General features: G+C 57.5%; 1 protein-coding gene across 1 annotated transcript; it reads left to right on the top strand.

The window, feature by feature from the left end:
- The first annotated feature begins 782 nt into the window (after positions 1–782).
- SCAF1 (SR-related CTD associated factor 1) lies at positions 783–17,274 on the top strand. Its single transcript, XM_064381040.1, is given in 12 exon segments — positions 783–805; positions 3,840–3,953; positions 4,161–4,218; positions 4,902–4,996; positions 5,284–5,384; positions 5,473–5,588; positions 9,326–10,583; positions 10,585–12,161; positions 13,135–13,217; positions 13,438–13,656; positions 16,575–16,703; positions 17,008–17,274. Coding segments are annotated over 11 exon segments (3,936 nt in total). The 5' UTR covers positions 783–805; positions 3,840–3,845; the 3' UTR covers positions 17,200–17,274.
- The last annotated feature ends 494 nt before the right edge of the window (positions 17,275–17,768 follow it).

Genomic DNA, 17,768 nt, shown 5'->3' with positions numbered 1-17,768 from the left:
GCCTCCTGAGTAGCTGGGATTACAGGCACGCGCCACCATGCCCGGCTAATTTTTTGTATTTTTAGTAGAGACGGGGTTTCATCATGTTGACCAGGATGGTCTCGATCTCTTGACCTCGCGATCCACCCGCCTCGGCCTCCCAAAGTGCTGGGATTACAGGCGTGAACCACCGCGTTCGACTTATTTTTATTTTTTTAGAGACGGGGCCTCCCTATATTGCCCAGGCTGGCCTCCAACTTCTAGGCTCAAGCGATCCATCCGCCTCAGTCTGGCGAGTGGGACTACTGGTGTGCGCTGCTGCATCCCGTCTGGTTCTAAATTTAGGGAGGCCTAGAGGATCTGGCTTCTGAGCCGCAGGATGTGGGCAGGACAACATTCAGCAAGTCGTGTTCACTCCGCTGAACTACAATTCCCTCGCATCTGTTCGGTTTCGCCCCTCTTACGTCACCTCCTGTTCCTCCACCCTTTCCGCGCGCGCGCAGGGCACTGTGGGGCGTCATCGCGGGCTTCTGCGGCCCCGCCCACTTCACCTCTCACCCCCTCGCTGTCCCCGCGGTACAGAGGCGGTGCGCGGACTACGTCTCCCGGCGTACGTCGCGCGTGCCCCGCCCCATATATCCCATTGGTTTCTGGGAAACCGAGTCCGGTTGTCTTCCCACCAGCCTTCACAGCGCCGTGCTCGGTACTTGAAATCCCGGCAAGCTCGGCGGCGCTTTAGCTCCGCCTCTCTCCCCCTTTGCTCACGAGCTCCGCCCCAGCCCGCCCCGCCCCGCGCCGGGGCCGGAGCCGCAGCCCGAGCGGCGGGGTAAGATGGCGGCGGAGGTCCGGGCTGCGGGGCTCGGGCCTATTGGGGTGGGCGGGGCGGAGTCGGGTCGCTAGTTGTCCCGGGGTCCTCCCCACAAGCCACGGGGCTTGGAGGGCTTAACGGGGCGGTCTTGGGCTCGGCAGCTGCGGCGAAACCTGACGCCGAGAGGGGGGCCTTCTGAGGCCCCGGGACGTATCCGTGGGTTCCTGGAGGCGTCTATGGGGCATCTCCGAGAGGACTGGGGCGTCCCTGGGCCTGGACCGAGCCTAACGCCTGCCCTCCATCACATAGCTGGCGTGGATCGTGTTTGTAGACACTGTAGATCGTCTTTATGGGCTGACCGGAGTCTAGGGTCTGCTTAGAGGGTTCTGGGGCCATCTTGAGATCTTGAGATATGTCCCAGGGGTGAAGGAGGGTCTGCAAGACCTGAGGAGTATCTTCAGAGCCATCTAGAGCGCTTGGGGTATGTCTGTTAGGGCTGCAAAGTGTCTACATGGGTTGGCCTGAGGATGCAACTGGTCTGCATAGGTCTGGAGTCCTTTATCAGGCCTGGAAGAACTGTTCAAGGACTAGGAAATCTTTTAGGGCCACCTAGGGGGTTGGGATATGCCCACCAGGGGTGGGAGCCAAATACTGAGATGTACCAAGGGTCTTGGATGGGTCTCCAAGGTCTGGGTAGTGTCTAATAATGGGTGACAGGAGGCTGGGGGCAGATAGAAGGACCTGGAACCATCTAGATGGCTTTAATGTGACTGCAGGAATGCAGTTTTTATGCCTGGGGCAAATTTGAATCTCTTTGGGGATAGGTAAACTTGTGGTGAAAAATACAGGAAGAGAATGAGGAAATTTTGCCCATCTTAGGTGTACTTGCCCTTCAGAAAGTAATTCAAATGAAAAATGTTTTAAAATTCTGCATTACCCTAGGGTTATTGAGAGAGTTAAAATTAATCTACATTAGTCTGGAAGAGCCTGTAGGGTCATCTGGACCCACTATTACAGTATTTTTCAAGCTATTTTGACGATGATTTGCATTGATACATTTTTTTCAATGCGACCTAGTACAGAGCAACATAATATATTTAACATTATGTAACGTAATGTGTTAACATTAACTCACCTTCCACGAATTGACATTTCCACTTACTGCTTGTGATGTGCTGTGAATAACTGTTTTGTTCTATTTACTTTTTATAACAAGTTATTTGTGAAGCACTAGACTGCTATATGACCCTGTAGTTGGGGAAACCAGCGATCCAGACAGGACCTAGCAGTATCTGCAGAGCATTCTTCTGTCCAAAAGATCTGAGTAGCTGAGGGTGTGTCTGCAACGCCTGGTGCTGTCTAAATGAGCAAGCAAGCATCTTTATGTACTGCAGAGGGCTTGGGGATCCCTGAGTCTGTAGGCAGCTGATGTTGATTAAGCTTCTAATATGTGACAGTCACTGTTCTAGGTAGCCATGTGCTTCCCTGGGAGGTGCTGGAGAGCAGTCCCAGGGCCAGGAATTGTCCACAGGGCTGAGTGTATGGAGTATTGGTGAAAGAGGCTGGGATGTAATAGACTATCAGGGTTGGGTGTGTCGTAGGAGCTTAGGAACTAGGTGGAGCTGGGAGGCTGAATGTGGCAGCTCAGCGTGGCTTGAAAATCTATGGAGGGATGTAGAACAGGACCCAGGTCTTGTCTTTGCCGGCATGCTGTGGGGGAAGCCAGGAGACAGATGAAGGGGAAACATGGGCCTTAAGGGCTAATAGTGTTGTTCCGGTTCATCTGTATTGAGCACTCGATGTGCCCTAAATGTGTGGCGGAAGTCAGGCTTTCAATATTCACAGCCATTCTCTGAGATAGATACACCTATCTTGTGCATTTACATTTAAGCCTACTGAGTTATGGGTTAGAGATTTTGAAGCTTTCTAGGAATTTTGAGATTGGATATTGTTTTAGGAGTAGCAGATTTGACAGTCATGGGAAAGCTTACAGCTGAAATATTCGTATTTTTCTGAAGCCCTAATCAAGACATCCACCTGTGTGATGGATGATCTTTCAACCGCCTGACGGGAATCATATCAAAGAATTTCCATGATACTGCAAAGGCTCTGGGCAGATGGCAGTAGGTAAATGCCGCCTAGGAAGTTTTTCTTCATCATGCCTTTCTGAAATTTAGTGATTTCATTTTAAAAATGGCATACAGGGCCAGGCACAGTGGCTCCCACCTGTAATCCCAGCACTTTGGGAGGCCGAGACAGGCAGATCGCAAGATCAGGATATCAAGACCATCCTGGCCAACATGGTGAAACCCCATGTCTACTAAAATACAAAAAATTAGCTGGGTGTGGTCGGTCTCGCCTGTAGTCCCAGCTACTCGGGAGGCTGAGGCGGGGAATTGCTTGAACCGGGAGGTGGAGGTTGCAAAGAGATCGTGCCAGTGCACTCCAGCCTGATGACAGAGCAAGACTCTGTCTCAAAAAAATGGCTTACTGGTTTTGCAGATCACTCTATGAAGGTTGTAACTTAGGTATACAAATAAAATTTAGAGGTGGTCATCGAGGACAGCTGATGCTCTAGGAAGCTGTGTGGGGTTGGAGGCGCGGCATTGACTGGTGCCCAGCACACTGGCTTTGGGAAAGGTGGCTTTATGGGCCGGTTGTGGAATACACTGTTTGAAATCACAGTGCAGCACACACAAAAAATCTCGGTGTTGGCTTTGCATCTTAGGAGGCCAGAGAACGAGGTCTTGAAGTTTGGATAGGTTGTGAGGGAAGCTGTGGGAACTGAGGAATGAGATGGTAAAAGTGGAAGCTGGGGAGGCCTCCCTTTGACAGAAGAGGCACCTGAAATCCAGAGAAAAGGAAGAGAATGGCTCCTAGTCCCTGGGGTGTCTGTGTTGGGTCCAGCACTCGCCCAAGCACGGGGTAGAGGAGGGGTGCCAGAGAGGATGCTGAGAGGTAGCGTGGGGCCCTTGAGATCTTCGTGTCTATCCTCGACTTCCATCCTTTCTCCCGGGACCTCCACTCCAAACTCTCGCCCCCGGACCTCCAGGTGACCATGGAGGAAGAAGATGAGTCTCGAGGGAAGACGGAGGAGTCGGGCGAGGATCGAGGAGATGGGCCGCCAGACAGAGACCCCACGCTTTCTCCTTCTGCCTTTATCCTGGTGAGGCTGCTGGGCTCCTGGCGCTGAGGGATGGAGGAGCTGGGCCTCCACACTCCAGGAGCCTGAGGCAGGGGCCCTGGACTCTTGGCTCCCGTGAAGCTCTTGAGTCTGGGTTGTCAGTGTTTGGGATGTCTGTCTCCCAAGGGGCAGAGGTCGCAAAGCATCTGCCTGGGTCCCCTGACGCTTGGTTCTTACCCCCTTCCATAGCGAGCTATCCAGCAGGCCGTGGGAAGCTCCCTGCAGGGAGACCTGCCCAATGACAAAGGTATGGCGCCGGTTCCTTTTAGCCCCGCCCCCTCTCCATTCTTTATCCTGTCATTCTGTAAGCTTTTCTGAAGCCCCTGGGTGTTACCCTTGTGCTGGTATGGGGAGCCAAAGGTGGGGCAGACACCCTGTGGCCACCTTGGAAGGGCCTGTCATCCGGGGGAAGGGAGACAGGCACGTGCTGTGAGGGGGAAGAAGGCCCACCTGAGCTAGCATGGTGGGGGACGGGTCAGGGCACCTTCCCAGAGTGGGAACAGGTGAACGGGGTCTCTGAGGACCTATTAGAGTTTTTGGATTAGAGGGAAGCCTGATCGGCCACAGTAGGCCCGCAGCACAAGGGCTCAGCGCTGAGGGGCTGTGCTGAGGTTCCTTGGGACTGGCATGCAGGAGAGTGTGAGTGGGGTGGGGGGAGGCAGGAGAGGTCTGTGGGGACCAGATCCCAGCAAGGCCCGAATGCCAGGCTGAGGTGTCTGAGGGCAGACAGGAGGACAACTAGCTGAGAGCGTCGGCGACTCAGAACGGGTGCTGGGAAGTCCTCTTGGGAGGTGGTGCGTGGAGGCCGGGAGAGCAGGTGTGAGGCTGGTTCCACTGTCAGGAACTAGATCAAGCTCCTCTTTCTTCTCCCCCTACAAATCTCTGCGGCGAGTCCCCTGTGTCCAATCCCCTATGCAAATCTCTCTCCAGATGGCTCTCGGTGTCATGGCCTTCGATGGCGGCGCTGCCGGAGTCCACGGTCAGAGCCCCGTTCCCAGGAATCAGGGGGGACTGACACTGCTACTGTGAGTAAGAAGGAGGGGGCTGGGGGCCGGACTTGGTATCAAGGAGGAAGGGACGGGACCCTGAGTCTGTGGGGGTGGGGTTTTGGGACCTGGACTGCTGGCTCTGCGATGCTGACTGGGGCAATGTGGGAGAGTCTGGGGGCCTGATCTGTGGGCCTAAGCTTTGAGTGCTGATGGCAGTCAGGCTACAGGAATTAGGTCCTCAGTTTTCTTAGGGAGTGGGGCAGTAGGACTTGCCAGTCTTCATGTGAGCAGGGACGGTATAGAGCCTCTCTGGCCTCTTCTAGGTGCTGGACATGGCTGCGGACAGCTTCCTCGCAGGGCTGGTGAGTGTCCTGGATCCCCCGGATACCTGGGTTCCCAGCCGCCTGGACCTGCGGCCTGGCGAGTGAGTAGTTTGGCAGCTGGAGTGGGAAAGGCCCTGGTGTGAATCCCACAAGCACCCCTGAGGCTCACCCCCCTCTTCCACCTTGCAGAAGTGAGGACATGCTGGAGCTGGTGGCCGAGGTCCGAATCGGGGACAGAGATCCCATCCCTCTGCCTGTGCCCAGCCTGCTGCCCCGGCTCAGGGCGTGGAGGACGGGCAAAACGGGTATGTGGGGTCAGGGCGGAGCGGGGCAGGTGGACTTGGAGTTGTGTGGGGATCGGCTGTTCGTGGTAGTGATGGTAGTGATGTAGTGTTCATCATGTCATTTAGACAAAACCTTTCACTTTTTTCATGTTAGATGTAATCAAGGCTGTAGATGCAAACGGATGTATATAAAGTGAAAACCGATGTGCTGGGGCCACGGGGGAGCAGTTAGCGTGTGTGAGACACTTGGTTTCGGCACACTCAGTATTAGTGTCACTGCACTGGGAATTCATCTCTAATTCATCCACCTGTGTGATGGATGATCTTTCAACCGCCTGACGGGATAGAGACTCTTCGAGTCTCTATCTTCCATAGGAGCAGACAGTCTGAAAAAGGGAAGGTGCTTGCTCAGGGCGCACAGCCAGATGCTTCATGAGGGGCCTGGGCCTCAAGTCCTGGTGTGTCTGAGTCTGAAGCCCAAGGTTTTGACTTCTGAGATATGTGCTGCCCGAGGAGGAAGCTGCTCCTCCAGCCCTACGCACAGTGGTAACTCTGTGAGCAGTTTAGCCCAAGCTTGAGTGCACATCTGAATTGCCAGTAGGACTTGTTCACATGCAGATTGCTGGGTCCACTCCCAGGGGTTCTGATTCTGCAGGTCTGGGGTGGGGCCTGTGAATTTGCATTTTAAACAGTACACGCTGCTGAGCCCTGGACTCTGTTGAGAACCCTGGGCTTAGGCATGCCTTCTGTATGAACATACGTATTTGGAGGAGGGGTTGGAGGGAGAGGAGAGGACGGTGCGATCAGCTATGAGCACCAGTTCTGTGGTAGAGCAGGCACCCCTCTGCGCCAGGTCACGTTTACCTTCTCTCTCTTTTTTTTTGTGAGACAGGGTCTCACTATGTCCACCAGGCCGGAGTGCAGTGGCACAGTCATGGCTCTCTGCAGCCTCCAATTCCTGGGCTCAAGCTATTCTGTTGTCTCAGCCTCTGGAGTAGCTGGGACTACAGGTGCATGCCACCGTGCTTGGCTAGTTTTTTTTTTTTTTTTTTTTTTTTTTTCTTTTTTTGAGATGGAGTCTCTCACCCAGGCTGGAGTGCAGTGGCACGATCTCAGCTCACTGCAACCTCCGCCTCCCGGGTTCAAGTGATTCTCCTGCCCTAGCCTCCCAAGTAACTGGGATTATAGATGCATGCCACCACATTCAGCTAATTTTTGTATTTTCAGTAGAGAGGTGGTTTCACTGTGTTGGCCATGCTGGTCTCAAACTTCTGACCTCAAGTGATCAGCCTGCCTCAACCTCCCAAAGTGCTGGGATTACAGTCTTGCTGTGTTGCCCAGGCTGGTCTTGAACTCCAGAGCTGAAGCAATCCTCCTGCCTTGGCCTCAAAGTGCTGGGATCACAAGTGTGAGCCACCCTGCCCACCCACTGCTTTTTTTTTTTTAACAGCTGGAATCTATTTATCCATTAAGTACAGAGACATGGTCCTAGGACCCATGACATTCTTAGGGGCCCACAAAAGTGTTTCAGTTTCTTTAAAATCAGAAGCTGTAGAGGATAAGTAAACGAACGGGCAGGGCAGTGTTCCTATAAAACTTGATGTAGGAAAACAGGCAGTATGCTGGATTTGGCCCCTGGGCCTTAAGAGTGACATAGGTGTATCCAGAAGCTAATACTAGTTGTTCTCAGGGGGGACTCTGAGGTTATGTTTTTTCTTATTCCAGGTGGTTTTTTGTCTTTTCCCTCTAGAAAATATTAAAATTTAGGAACAAGGAAACTCACCCATAATCCTATCCCACACAGAAATTTACATGAAGCCGTGAATCTCTCATGCTTGCTGACCACTCTGGTCTGTGGAGTGTTTTATGCTTAAGGTGCTGGGAATAGTGATGAGGCTAGGAAGAGCTGACGCTCAGCCGTCCTTACTCGGCGGCAGGTGCAGCCTGGCTCTTTCTGCTCACTCATCTGTTCCAGCGCTCGTCCTGGGAAGTCAGTGCTGTCATCATCACCCCTGCTTCATCTTCCCCCAAGCCCTCAGCAGCTGAGGGACTGGACACGCCACTCATTGGTATCTTTTTTTTTGAGACGGAGTTTTGCTGTTGTCGCCCAGGCTGGAGTGCAGTGGCGCGATCTCGGCTCACCACAACCCCTACCTCCCAGGTTCAAGTGATTCTCCTGCCTCAACCTCCTGAGTAGCTGGGATTACAGTCGTGCACTACCACGCCCGACTAATTTTGTATTTTTAGTAGAGACAGGGTTTCTCCATGTTGATCAGGCTGGTCTGAAACTCTCGACCTCAGGTGATCGCCCGCCCTGGCCTCCCACAGTGCTGGGATTACAGGTGTGAACTACCGCACCCAGCTTTGTTCACCGTTTTCTTTTCCTTTTTTTTTTTTTTTTTTAAAAAAAAGAAGGAGTTTCACTCTTGTTGCCCAGGCTGGAATGCAGTAGCAGGATTTCAGCTTACTGCAACCTCTGCCTCTTGGGCTCAAGTAATTCTCCTGCCTCAGCCTCCCAAGTAGCTGGGATTACAGGTGCATGCCACCACTCCCGGTTAATTTTTGTACTTTTTTTAGTAGAGACAGGTTTTACCATGTTGGTCAGGTTGGTCTCGAACTCCTGAGCTCTAGTGATCCGCCCACCTTGGCCTCCCAAAGTGCTGGGATTACAGGCATGAGCCACCCCGCCTTGCCATAAATGATGTTGAATGAATGAAGAAACCCCCATTTTATAGATGAGGAAACTGAGGCAGATGCATTGATCCACTTGCCTGTGGTCATGTGTCTGGTGAGGGCCTTGATCCAGGGCCTCTGGATCAAGGGGTGGCTCTGGTGCTGCCCTCTAGACCCCTTTGCTTCCCTGGTGCTGTCCTCACACCATTGTGCTGCCATCCTTGCCTGTGGTGTGGCCTCTGTCTCCATCGTGTGACTGTGGCATTTTGACTGTAGTAGTTAGCACAACATAGTGGGCTCTTGAGGGGTGAACGAGGTAACATAGGATCCCCATGCCACAAAGGTGGCAAAGCTTTGTCATCGCCACCGTCACTGGTCAGTGGTGTTTCTGAGTCCTGAGCAGGGGTAATCCCTTGGGTGGGGACTCAGCACAGAGTGAAGAGCTTGGGGTGAGGACCAGGCTTCCTAGGCTCCCCAGCTGTTCCACTTCCTGGCTCTGCACCAGAATCTCACCCTGTAAGCCTCCCATTCTTCCCTCTACCACGTGGGAGAAACTCCCACGAGAGGCAGCTGGCGCTGCAGGCCGGAACTTGTTTTTGTCTTGGAGAGGGGCTTAGGTTTGAACCCCAGCTCTGCTGTCCCAGCCTGTTTCCTGTTTCTTCTGGCCCAGGCTGGAGTGCAGTGTTGTGGTCATAGTTCACTGCAGCCTCCACCTGCTGGGATCGCTTGCCAGCACTGGTCAAGGTAGTTCCTAGTTTCACCGCCAGGGTACATTGCCCAGGGTCAGGCCAGTGCTGTGTCTCAGGATATGGGAGTGCAGGTTCGGGGCCACATTGAGTTTATACCCTGACTGCTGCCTCCTCTCTTTGTGCCCTTGGGGAGGATACTGCAGTCCTCTGCCTCAGTTTCCTCCAGTGACCCTTGGGTTAAGAATCGTGGTATGCAGTTGTCGGGAGCATTCTATGGCTGGCCCCTGGGAAGCACTTGGGGCTTCCTGGGCAGGAGTGTCCATGGCTGGTCCAGGAAGTGGGCGCCAGGAGGGAGGCGCAGGCCCTGACCGCCTCTCTCTTATGGATCTTTTGCAGTTTCTCCACAGTCCAACTCTTCTCGGCCCACCTGTGCCCGTCACCTCACCTTGGGCACGGGAGATGGGGGCCCTGCCCCACCTCCTGCCCCCTCCTCTGCGTCCTCCTCCCCTTCCCCTTCTCCCTCATCTTCCTCACCTTCCCCTCCCCCACCCCCACCGCCCCCTGCACCCCCAGCCCCACCTGCTCCCCGATTCGACATCTATGACCCCTTCCACCCCACCGACGAGGCCTACTCTCCACCGCCTGCTCCGGAGCAAAAGTACGACCCCTTCGAGCCCACTGGCTCCAACCCCAGCTCATCAGCCGGGACTCCCTCACCAGAGGAGGAAGAGGAGGAGGAGGAAGAGGAAGAGGAGGAGGAAGAGGAGGAGGAGGAGGAGGAGGAGGGCCTGTCCCAGAGCATTAGCCGCATCTCGGAGACCCTGGCGGGCATCTACGATGACAACAGCCTGAGCCAGGACTTCCCAGGTGACGAGAGCCCGCGCCCGGACCCACAGCCCGCACAGCCGACTCCGGCCCCTGGAACGCCGCCCCAGGCGGACTCCACCCGGGCTGATGGAGCCACGCGCCGGCGGGTCTTCGTTGTGGGGACCGAGGCGGAGGCCTGTCGGGAAGGCAAGGTCTCTGTGGAGGTGGTGACCGCTGGTGGAGCCGCCCTCCCGCCGCCCCTGCTGCCGCCCGGCGACTCGGAGATTGAGGAGGGCGAGATTGTTCAGCCAGAGGAGGAGCCCAGGGTGGCACTGTCCCTTTTCCGCCCCAGCGGCCGGGCCACCCGGCCTCCGCCCGCCGCCTTGGCCACACCTGCGGCCCAGCCCCTACCCCAGCCTCCTGCTCCCCGGGCCCCCGAGGGGGATGACTTCTTGTCCCTGCACGCGGAGTCGGATGGCGAGGGCGCCCTGCAGGTGGACCTGGGGGAGCCAGCCCCCGCGCCGCCTGCTGCTGACTCGCGCTGGGGCGGCCTGGACCTGCGCCGCAAGATCCTGACCCAGCGGCGGGAGCGCTACCGCCAGCGCTCGCCCTCCCCGGCACCCGCGCCGGCCCCGGCAGCCGCCGTGGGTCCCCCCACGCGTAAGAAGTCCCGGCGGGAGCGCAAGCGCAGCGGTGAGGCCAAGGAGGCGGCTTCGTCCTCGTCGGGCACCCAGCCTGCGCCGCCCGCCCCAGCCTCGCCCTGGGACTCCAAGAAGCACCGCTCGCGGGACCGCAAGCCCGGCTCCCACACCTCGTCGTCTGCCCGCCGCCGCTCCCGCTCCCGCTCCCCGCTCCACCCGCCGCCGCTCGCGCAGCACCGACCGCCGCCGCGGAGGCAGCCGCAGGTCGCGGTCCCGGGAAAAGCGGCGGCGGCGGAGGCGCTCGGCTTCCCCACCCCCGGCCACCTCTTCGTCGTCATCCTCGAGGCGTGAGCGGCACCGCGGGAAACACCGGGACGGTGGCGGCAGCAAGAAGAAGAAGAAGCGGTCGCGGTCCCGGGGCGAGAAGCGGTCTGGGGATGGCAGCGAGAAGGCCCCGGCACCTGCTCCGCCGCCCTCCGGCTCCACCTCTGGCGGTGACCGCGACAGCCGCCGCCGGGGGGCCGTGCCGCCCTCCATCCAGGACCTCACGGACCACGATCTCTTCGCCATCAAGCGGACCATCACGGTGGGCCGGCTTGACAAGTCCGACCCCCGAGGACCCTCTCCTGTCCCGGCCTCGTCACCTAAGCGGGAGGTCCTGTACGACTCTGAGGGACTGAGCGGTGAGGAGCGGGGCGGCAAGAACAGCCAGAAGGACCGGCGCCGCTCGGGGGCCGCCTCCTCCTCCTCCTCCTCCCGGGAGAAGGGGTCTCGTCGGAAGGCTCTGGACGGGGGGGACCGGGATCGGGACAGGGACAGAGATAGGGACAGGGACAGGTCATCCAAGAAGGCCCGGCCCCCCAAGGAGTCGGCGCCTTCCTCAGGGCCCCCGCCAAAGCCACCGGTCAGCAGCGGCTCAGGCTCTTCATCCTCGTCCTCCTCCTGTTCCTCCCGGAAGGTGAAGCTGCAGTCCAAGGTGGCAGTGCTGATCCGCGAGGGTGTCAGCAGCACCACCCCGGCCAAGGACGCCGCGTCGGCTGGCCTGGGCTCCATCGGCGTCAAATTTAGCCGCGACCGGGAGAGTCGCTCCCCTTTCCTCAAGCCCGACGAGCGGGCCCCAACTGAGATGGCCAAAGCAGCTCCAGGCAGCACCAAGCCCAAAAAGACCAAGGTCAAGGCCAAGGCTGGGGCCAAGAAAGCCAAGGGGACCAAGGGAAAGACCAAGCCATCCAAGACCAGAAAAAAGGTCCGCAGCGGAGGCGGCAGCGGGGGCAGTGGCGGCCCGGTGTCGCTGAAGAAGTCCAAGGCGGATAGCTGCAGCCAGGCGGCGGGCACCAAGGGGGCGGAGGAGACTTCGTGGTCTGGAGAGGAACGGGCAGCCAAGGTCCCTAGCACCCCGCCCCCCAAGGTAGCCCCACCGCCCCCTGCCCTCACTCCGGACTCACAGACTGTGGACAGCAGCTGCAAGACACCCGAGGTCTCCTTCCTGCCTGAGGAGGCCACCGAGGAGGCTGGGGTCCGAGGTGGGGCAGAGGAGGAAGAGGAGGAGGAAGAAGAGGAGGAGGAGGAAGAGGAGGAGGAGGAGCAGCAGCCTGCCACCACCACGGCCACCAGCACTGCTGCGGCTGCCCCAAGCACTGCCCCCAGCGCGGGGTCCACAGCCGGTGACTCGGGGGCGGAGGACGGGCCGGCTTCCCGTGTCTCCCAGCTGCCCACGCTGCCCCCGCCCATGCCCTGGAACCTGCCAGCTGGTGTGGACTGCACCACCAGCGGTGTCCTGGCCTGTGAGTGTCCCCTGGGGAGGAGGGTGCTTGGGTGAGCAAGACAGGATGGGGACTGGAGGGTACAGACTTGGAGGCGGTGGGGTGCTCTGGAAGCGGGAGGTTTGTGGGGACATGGACTGGGAGGGTAGGGGTGGGTGAGGCCAGCTGGGGGTCTGTCTAGAGGCTCTGGGTGCCTTGGTGTACTGGGAGAGAGGGGCTGACCAGAGCAGGGGGCAGCCAGCCCAGAATGGAGTGCTGGGCTAGGTTCAGGGGTTTCCCTAGAGGGGAACTAGGATAGAGGGACGAGAAAGAATGGCTTGTGCAGGGCACTGTGTTCTTTGTAGATGGCAGTTGCCTCTACCAGACTGCAGAGGTGGGGAGAGAGGCTGGGACTGGCTTCCAGGGGGTCAGAAGACAGAATCTCACTCCTGCCACCGTCTCTTCACCGCATGACCCTGGCCAGCCCCCCACCCACACACCTGGAGTCCCAAGAACATTCGGGGTGGGGATCGTTCTCTCATTGACTGAGGCCCCCTTTTTCCCAGTTCTTTTTTTTTTTTGAGACAGAGTCTTACTCTGTCGCCCAGGCTGGAGTGTAATGGCGCAATCTCGGTTCACTGCAACTTCTGCACTTCTGCCTCCCAGGTTCAAGCTGTTCTCCTGCCTCAGCCTCCCAAGTAGCTGGGATTACAGGCATGCACTACCACACCTGGCTAATTTTTTATTTTTAGTAGAGATGAGGTTTCACCATGTTGGCCAGGCTGGTCTCGAACTCCCGACCTCTGGTGATCTGTCTGTCTCAGCCTCCCAAAGTGCTGGGATTACATGCGTGAGCCACCTCGCCCAATCCCCTTTTCCCAGTTCTGAGTGTGGGGCCTTGTGGCTGTGCTGGGGCCCAGGGCAGGAGGTGGCAGCAAGTGTCCAGGTGAGGTCACCAGCTCCTGTCCCATCATCTCCCCCCATCTCCATGTTGTCACCTCTCCGCCTCCTGCAGTGACTGCACTTCTCTTCAAGATGGAAGAAGCCAACCTGGCCAGCCGAGCGAAGGCCCAGGAGCTGATCCAGGCCACCAACCAGGTGGGCTCCCCTGGGGGAGAGTCCCTGCCGCCCCTTCTTTTGTCCATTGCCTCGGGTTAGGAGAGGAACCGCAGGCCCGGCAGCTCTGGGGCAAGGTATCGGCCTGAAGTGGAGCCTGTCGCCTCGGCTGTGGGGAAGTCAGCGTGGGAACAGCGGGGTGCACGTCCCCTCTTCCCTGTCACCCCCCTTTACTCACCACCCCTCCATCCTCTTCCCACAGATCCTCAGCCACAGAAAGCCACCCTCAAGTCTGGGGGTGACCCCAGCTCCTGTGCCCACCTCTCTGGGTCTGCCCCCTGGCCCCTCCAGCTACCTGCTTCCTGGCAGCCTCCCCCTGGGGGGCTGTGGCTCGACCCCTCCCACCCCCACTGGGCTGGCTGCCACTTCTGACAAGAGAGAGGGCAGCAGCAGCTCCGAGGGACGTGGGGACACAGATAAGGTGAGCTGGCCTAGGGAGAGGTGGGTTAGTGGTGACAGTTCTGTAGAAAATATAGACAGGAACTGAGATTCGGGGGCTCAAGGAGAAAGGGAGACTGAGGCAGGCAGACAGGGCCTTAGAGGCTAAAGTCATGAAACTGTAAGGAACTAAACTTCCGCTGGAATGGAGGAGCAGGAAACGCATTGGGTGGGGCCAAAGGAAAACTGTGTCTGTGCGTGTGCGCGTATACCCCACATAGACGCACACTGCACTGCAGTCCACCCCTTGATTACCTGTTGCTCATGCTCTCTCCCTCTCTGTGTCAGTGGGGGAGGGTGGTTTTTGAATGAAAAGTCAAGACCTTGTTTGTAGATGAAGGGAGGGAGAATGGATGCCAGGCAGACAGTAACATGGGTTCTTTTCCAGTGGCTCTGGCTGGCTCCTGTCCTGGGCTCTGGGCCTGTTTCTCTCTTGGTCAGGTCTGGATAAGGCTTTTTGTGTGTGGTTTGTTTTTTTTTTGGTTGGTTGGTTTTTGAGACAGGGTCTCCCTCTGTTACCCAGGCTGGCATGCACTGGCACAATCACAGCTCACTGTAGCCTCAACCTTGATCTCTCGGGCTCAAGGGATCCTCCTGCCTCACCCTCCTGTGTAGCTAGACAGACATGGACCACCGTGCCTAGCTAATTTCTTTTTTTTTTTTTTTTTTTTACTTTTTATATCACTTCCATTTGATGGTGGAGCTAATTTCTTAATTATTTGTAGAGTCGGGGCCTCGCTGTGTTACCCAGGCTGGTCTGAAACTCCTGGGCTCAAGTGATTTTCCCACCTCAGCCTTCCAAAGTGCTGGGATTCCAGACATGAGCCACTGTGCCCAGCCTGGATGTTTTTTCTTACAGTCCAGCAGCCCATAGCCAGACGGTGGTGTGGCCCACCTTCACGCAGTTGTTCCCGGTGCCAGATAAAGCTGGATAAACCCCATTAAATATCCCCATGTGAGCCGCAGAGGCGGGGCTGCAGCTTAGCCCGTCACTTGTCCGCGGCTCATGCCCTGTGCTGCAAGGCTGACACGATGAGGACCTTCTCCTCTGCAGTGGCCCTTCCTCTGCCCTGGTCTGTGCTCTGTCCTTTGCCCCTTTTTGCCACATCTGAGATGTGTGCTGGGGAGCAGCGTCTCTCTAGAGACCCTCCTCCTGTGGCAGCAGGCAGGCCTGAGGAGTCCCTCCAGGTGGCTTGTCTCTCCTGGCCACAGAGTTGCCCTCACAGTTCAGCTCGTCAGACAGTGTCCCTGGACTCTATTAGCCATTGTGCCCTGCCCTTCCCAGGACTCAGCTTACTTGCCCCCACTTGGCTTGGCCCTGGGTCATGGGGAATAGTCACCTGGCTTGGGAGGGCAGCCTCCCCAAGGGTGGTGCCAAGGGACTGTCCCTTGTGCCTGCAGAGGGCTTGTTCTTCTCTGGTCCCACGTGGCTCTCTGGCTAGAGGTTTCCTGTCTGCTTTAACAAAGATTCGCCTGAGGCCAGGGATGCAGCTGCTCCCTGAGCTGCGGCTGGATCTCCTAGCTTGCTGGCCACAGGCGGGAAGAGCCTTGCCTCAGAGGCTCTCTGCCCTGCCCCTTGTCCTGTCCTCTCCTTTTCATCCTCACGGCCATTCCTCTGGGAAGAGGCACAGCTACCCTGGATTGAGTCCTTGATCTGTGCCTGGCCTGTGTCATGTCCTTCATGTGTGTCGGCGTAGTCCTCCCCGTAGGTGCTGTCCCCGTTTTACAAATGAGCCACAAAGGTGGCCAGGTGCAGTGGCTCATGCCTGTAATTCTAACATTTTGCAAGGCCGAGGCAGGTGGATCGCTTGAGCCTAGGAGTTCAAGATCAGCTTGGGCAACATAGTGAGGCCCAGTCGCCACAAAAAGTCCAAGAATTAGCTGCATGTGGTGGTGGTGCCTCCCGTCCCAGCTACTCAGGAGGCTGAGGTGGGAGGATCACTTGAGCCCAGGAGTGCAGGGCTGCAGTGAGCAGTGATTGTGCCACTGCACTCCAGCCTGTGTGACAGGGAAAGACCCTGTCTCAAAAACAAAGAAACAAAAAATGAGCCACAAAAAGGAGATTTGGCTGATCATCCCAGGGCTTGGAGCCGGGGAGTGGCAGACCAGGCTTCCAATGCAAATGGTCCGAGGACAGTCCTCACCCCTACTCCCCAGTGCCCCTCAGCCCTAGCCATTCCCTCCATCTCCTTGGTGACCAGAGCAGTATTATAAAAACATAAACTGGAGGCCGGGTGTGGTGGCTCGCACCTGTAATCCCAGCTCTCTGGGAGGCCGAGGTGGGTGGATCACGAGGTCAGGAGTTCGAGACCTGCCTGACCAACATGGTGAAACCCTGTCTCTACTAAAGATAAAATTAGCTGGGTGTGATGGCATGCACCTATAATTCCAGCTACTCAGGAGCCTGAGGTAGGAGAATCGCTTGAACCCGGGAGGCGGAGGTTGCAGTGAGCCAAGATTGCGCCACCCCATTGCAGCCTGGGTGACGGAGCAAGACTCCATCTCAAAAAACAAAAAACAAAACCTATACTGTGTCCTCCCGTCCTGTGATGAAAAGCCCGGTGCAGTTTTCCTGCCGTTCTCAGAAGCAGTCCTGCCTGTAGTCTGATTCAAAACCAGCTGTAATTGCTTGGCCTGTGCCTGCCTTGTCAGACTGAACTTTGTGAGGGCAGGTGACACATGTCATGGCCAGGCCTGGGGCAGGCAGGGTTCAGCCTAGAGGAGATGTCCAGTGACATTCAGAGGCCCAGGGCTGGCCTTTGGTCCCTCAGCAGGACTTCTAGCCCAAACACAGCAGGATGGCCAGAGGGCCAAGCTGGCTGCAGAGGCCAGCAGAGGCGGAGGTTCTGGTACTCACTGGCCCTTGCTGTCCCTTCCTCCCTGCCGTCGCAACCCCCCCAGTATCTGAAGAAGCTGCACACGCAGGAGCGGGCGGTGGAGGAGGTGAAGCTGGCCATCAAGCCGTACTACCAGAAGAAGGACATCACCAAGGAGGAGTACAAGGACATCCTGAGGAAGGCCGTCCACAAGGTGGGCACCTGGAGAGAGGGGCAGACACAGGACGGGGAGAGGACGAGCTGGAGGGACAGATGTGTGCACATGGGTGCAGATGGGAGATGGGGAGGAGGTCAGTCTGGGAGGTAAGGGGGTGACGAGATTTTCTCAAGGCCACCTGGGCCTGTTCCGCTGGCCCTGGGGGACCCATTGTCAAGGGGCACAGAGGGACCTTGGCCTGTTATTGGGGAAGCGCTCCTGTCCCAAGCTGTGCCCAGCAGCCCTGGTGGATGGGGCCCCGGGAGCTTTGTGGTGACTCTGGCTGTCCCCGGCCCCCCAGATCTGCCACAGCAAAAGTGGGGAGATCAACCCGGTGAAGGTGAGCAACCTGGTGCGGGCCTACGTCCAGCGCTACCGCTACTTCCGCAAGCATGGTCGCAAGCCAGGGGACCCCCCGGGTCCCCCACGGCCGCCCAAGGAGCCAGGGCCCCCGGACAAGGGTGGCCCGGGCCTGCCCCTGCCCCCTCTCTGAGAGCCCTGGCCAGCTCTTTGCCCCTCGTCTCTTTGAAATTCTGGACATATTTATGGCTCCACCTCCCCACTTCCCTCCCCCGTCAGTGGGATGATTGGGGGAGGGTTGCTGCAGGGAAGAGGAGAGCCCCCTGCCCTGCCCTGCCCCATGCCCACATCCCTTGCCCCAAAGCCTATCCCCAGTGCCCCTCCCTTCTGTTCATGCCCCTCTCCTCAATTTCATTAAAGATTTCATGAAACATCGCCCCCGAGCACCATGGTTCTAACCCTTAGTTTTCAGGGACAAATTTGCCAGAGGGTTGGGGTGGGACCCCCAGGAGGCTAAGGGTGGGAGACAGAGACACCAGACTGACTTGGGTCAGCTGCCTCCCCTGGGTCTCACTTTCCTTATCTGTACAGTGGGTGTTGTGAGGATTGAACAAGACACAGGTGGAGCGCTTAGCATAGTCTCTGGCAGGGAGCAAGCGGCTCACAGTAGCGGGAGTGGGGCCACACCTGATCAGCATCCTCCCAGCTCAGGGCCCCTGGGTGTCATGCGCCTGCCTTGGAATTGCTCCCAAAAGCAGGATC

The sequence above is a fragment of the Aotus nancymaae genome, unplaced genomic scaffold (genome assembly GCF_030222135.1).
Source record: "Aotus nancymaae isolate 86718 unplaced genomic scaffold, 86718_ANA_hifiasm-v0.15.2.pri h1tg000028l, whole genome shotgun sequence".
In the NCBI taxonomy this organism is placed as follows: domain Eukaryota; kingdom Metazoa; phylum Chordata; class Mammalia; order Primates; family Aotidae; genus Aotus; species Aotus nancymaae.
This window is presented reverse-complemented; position numbering and strand designations above follow the sequence as displayed.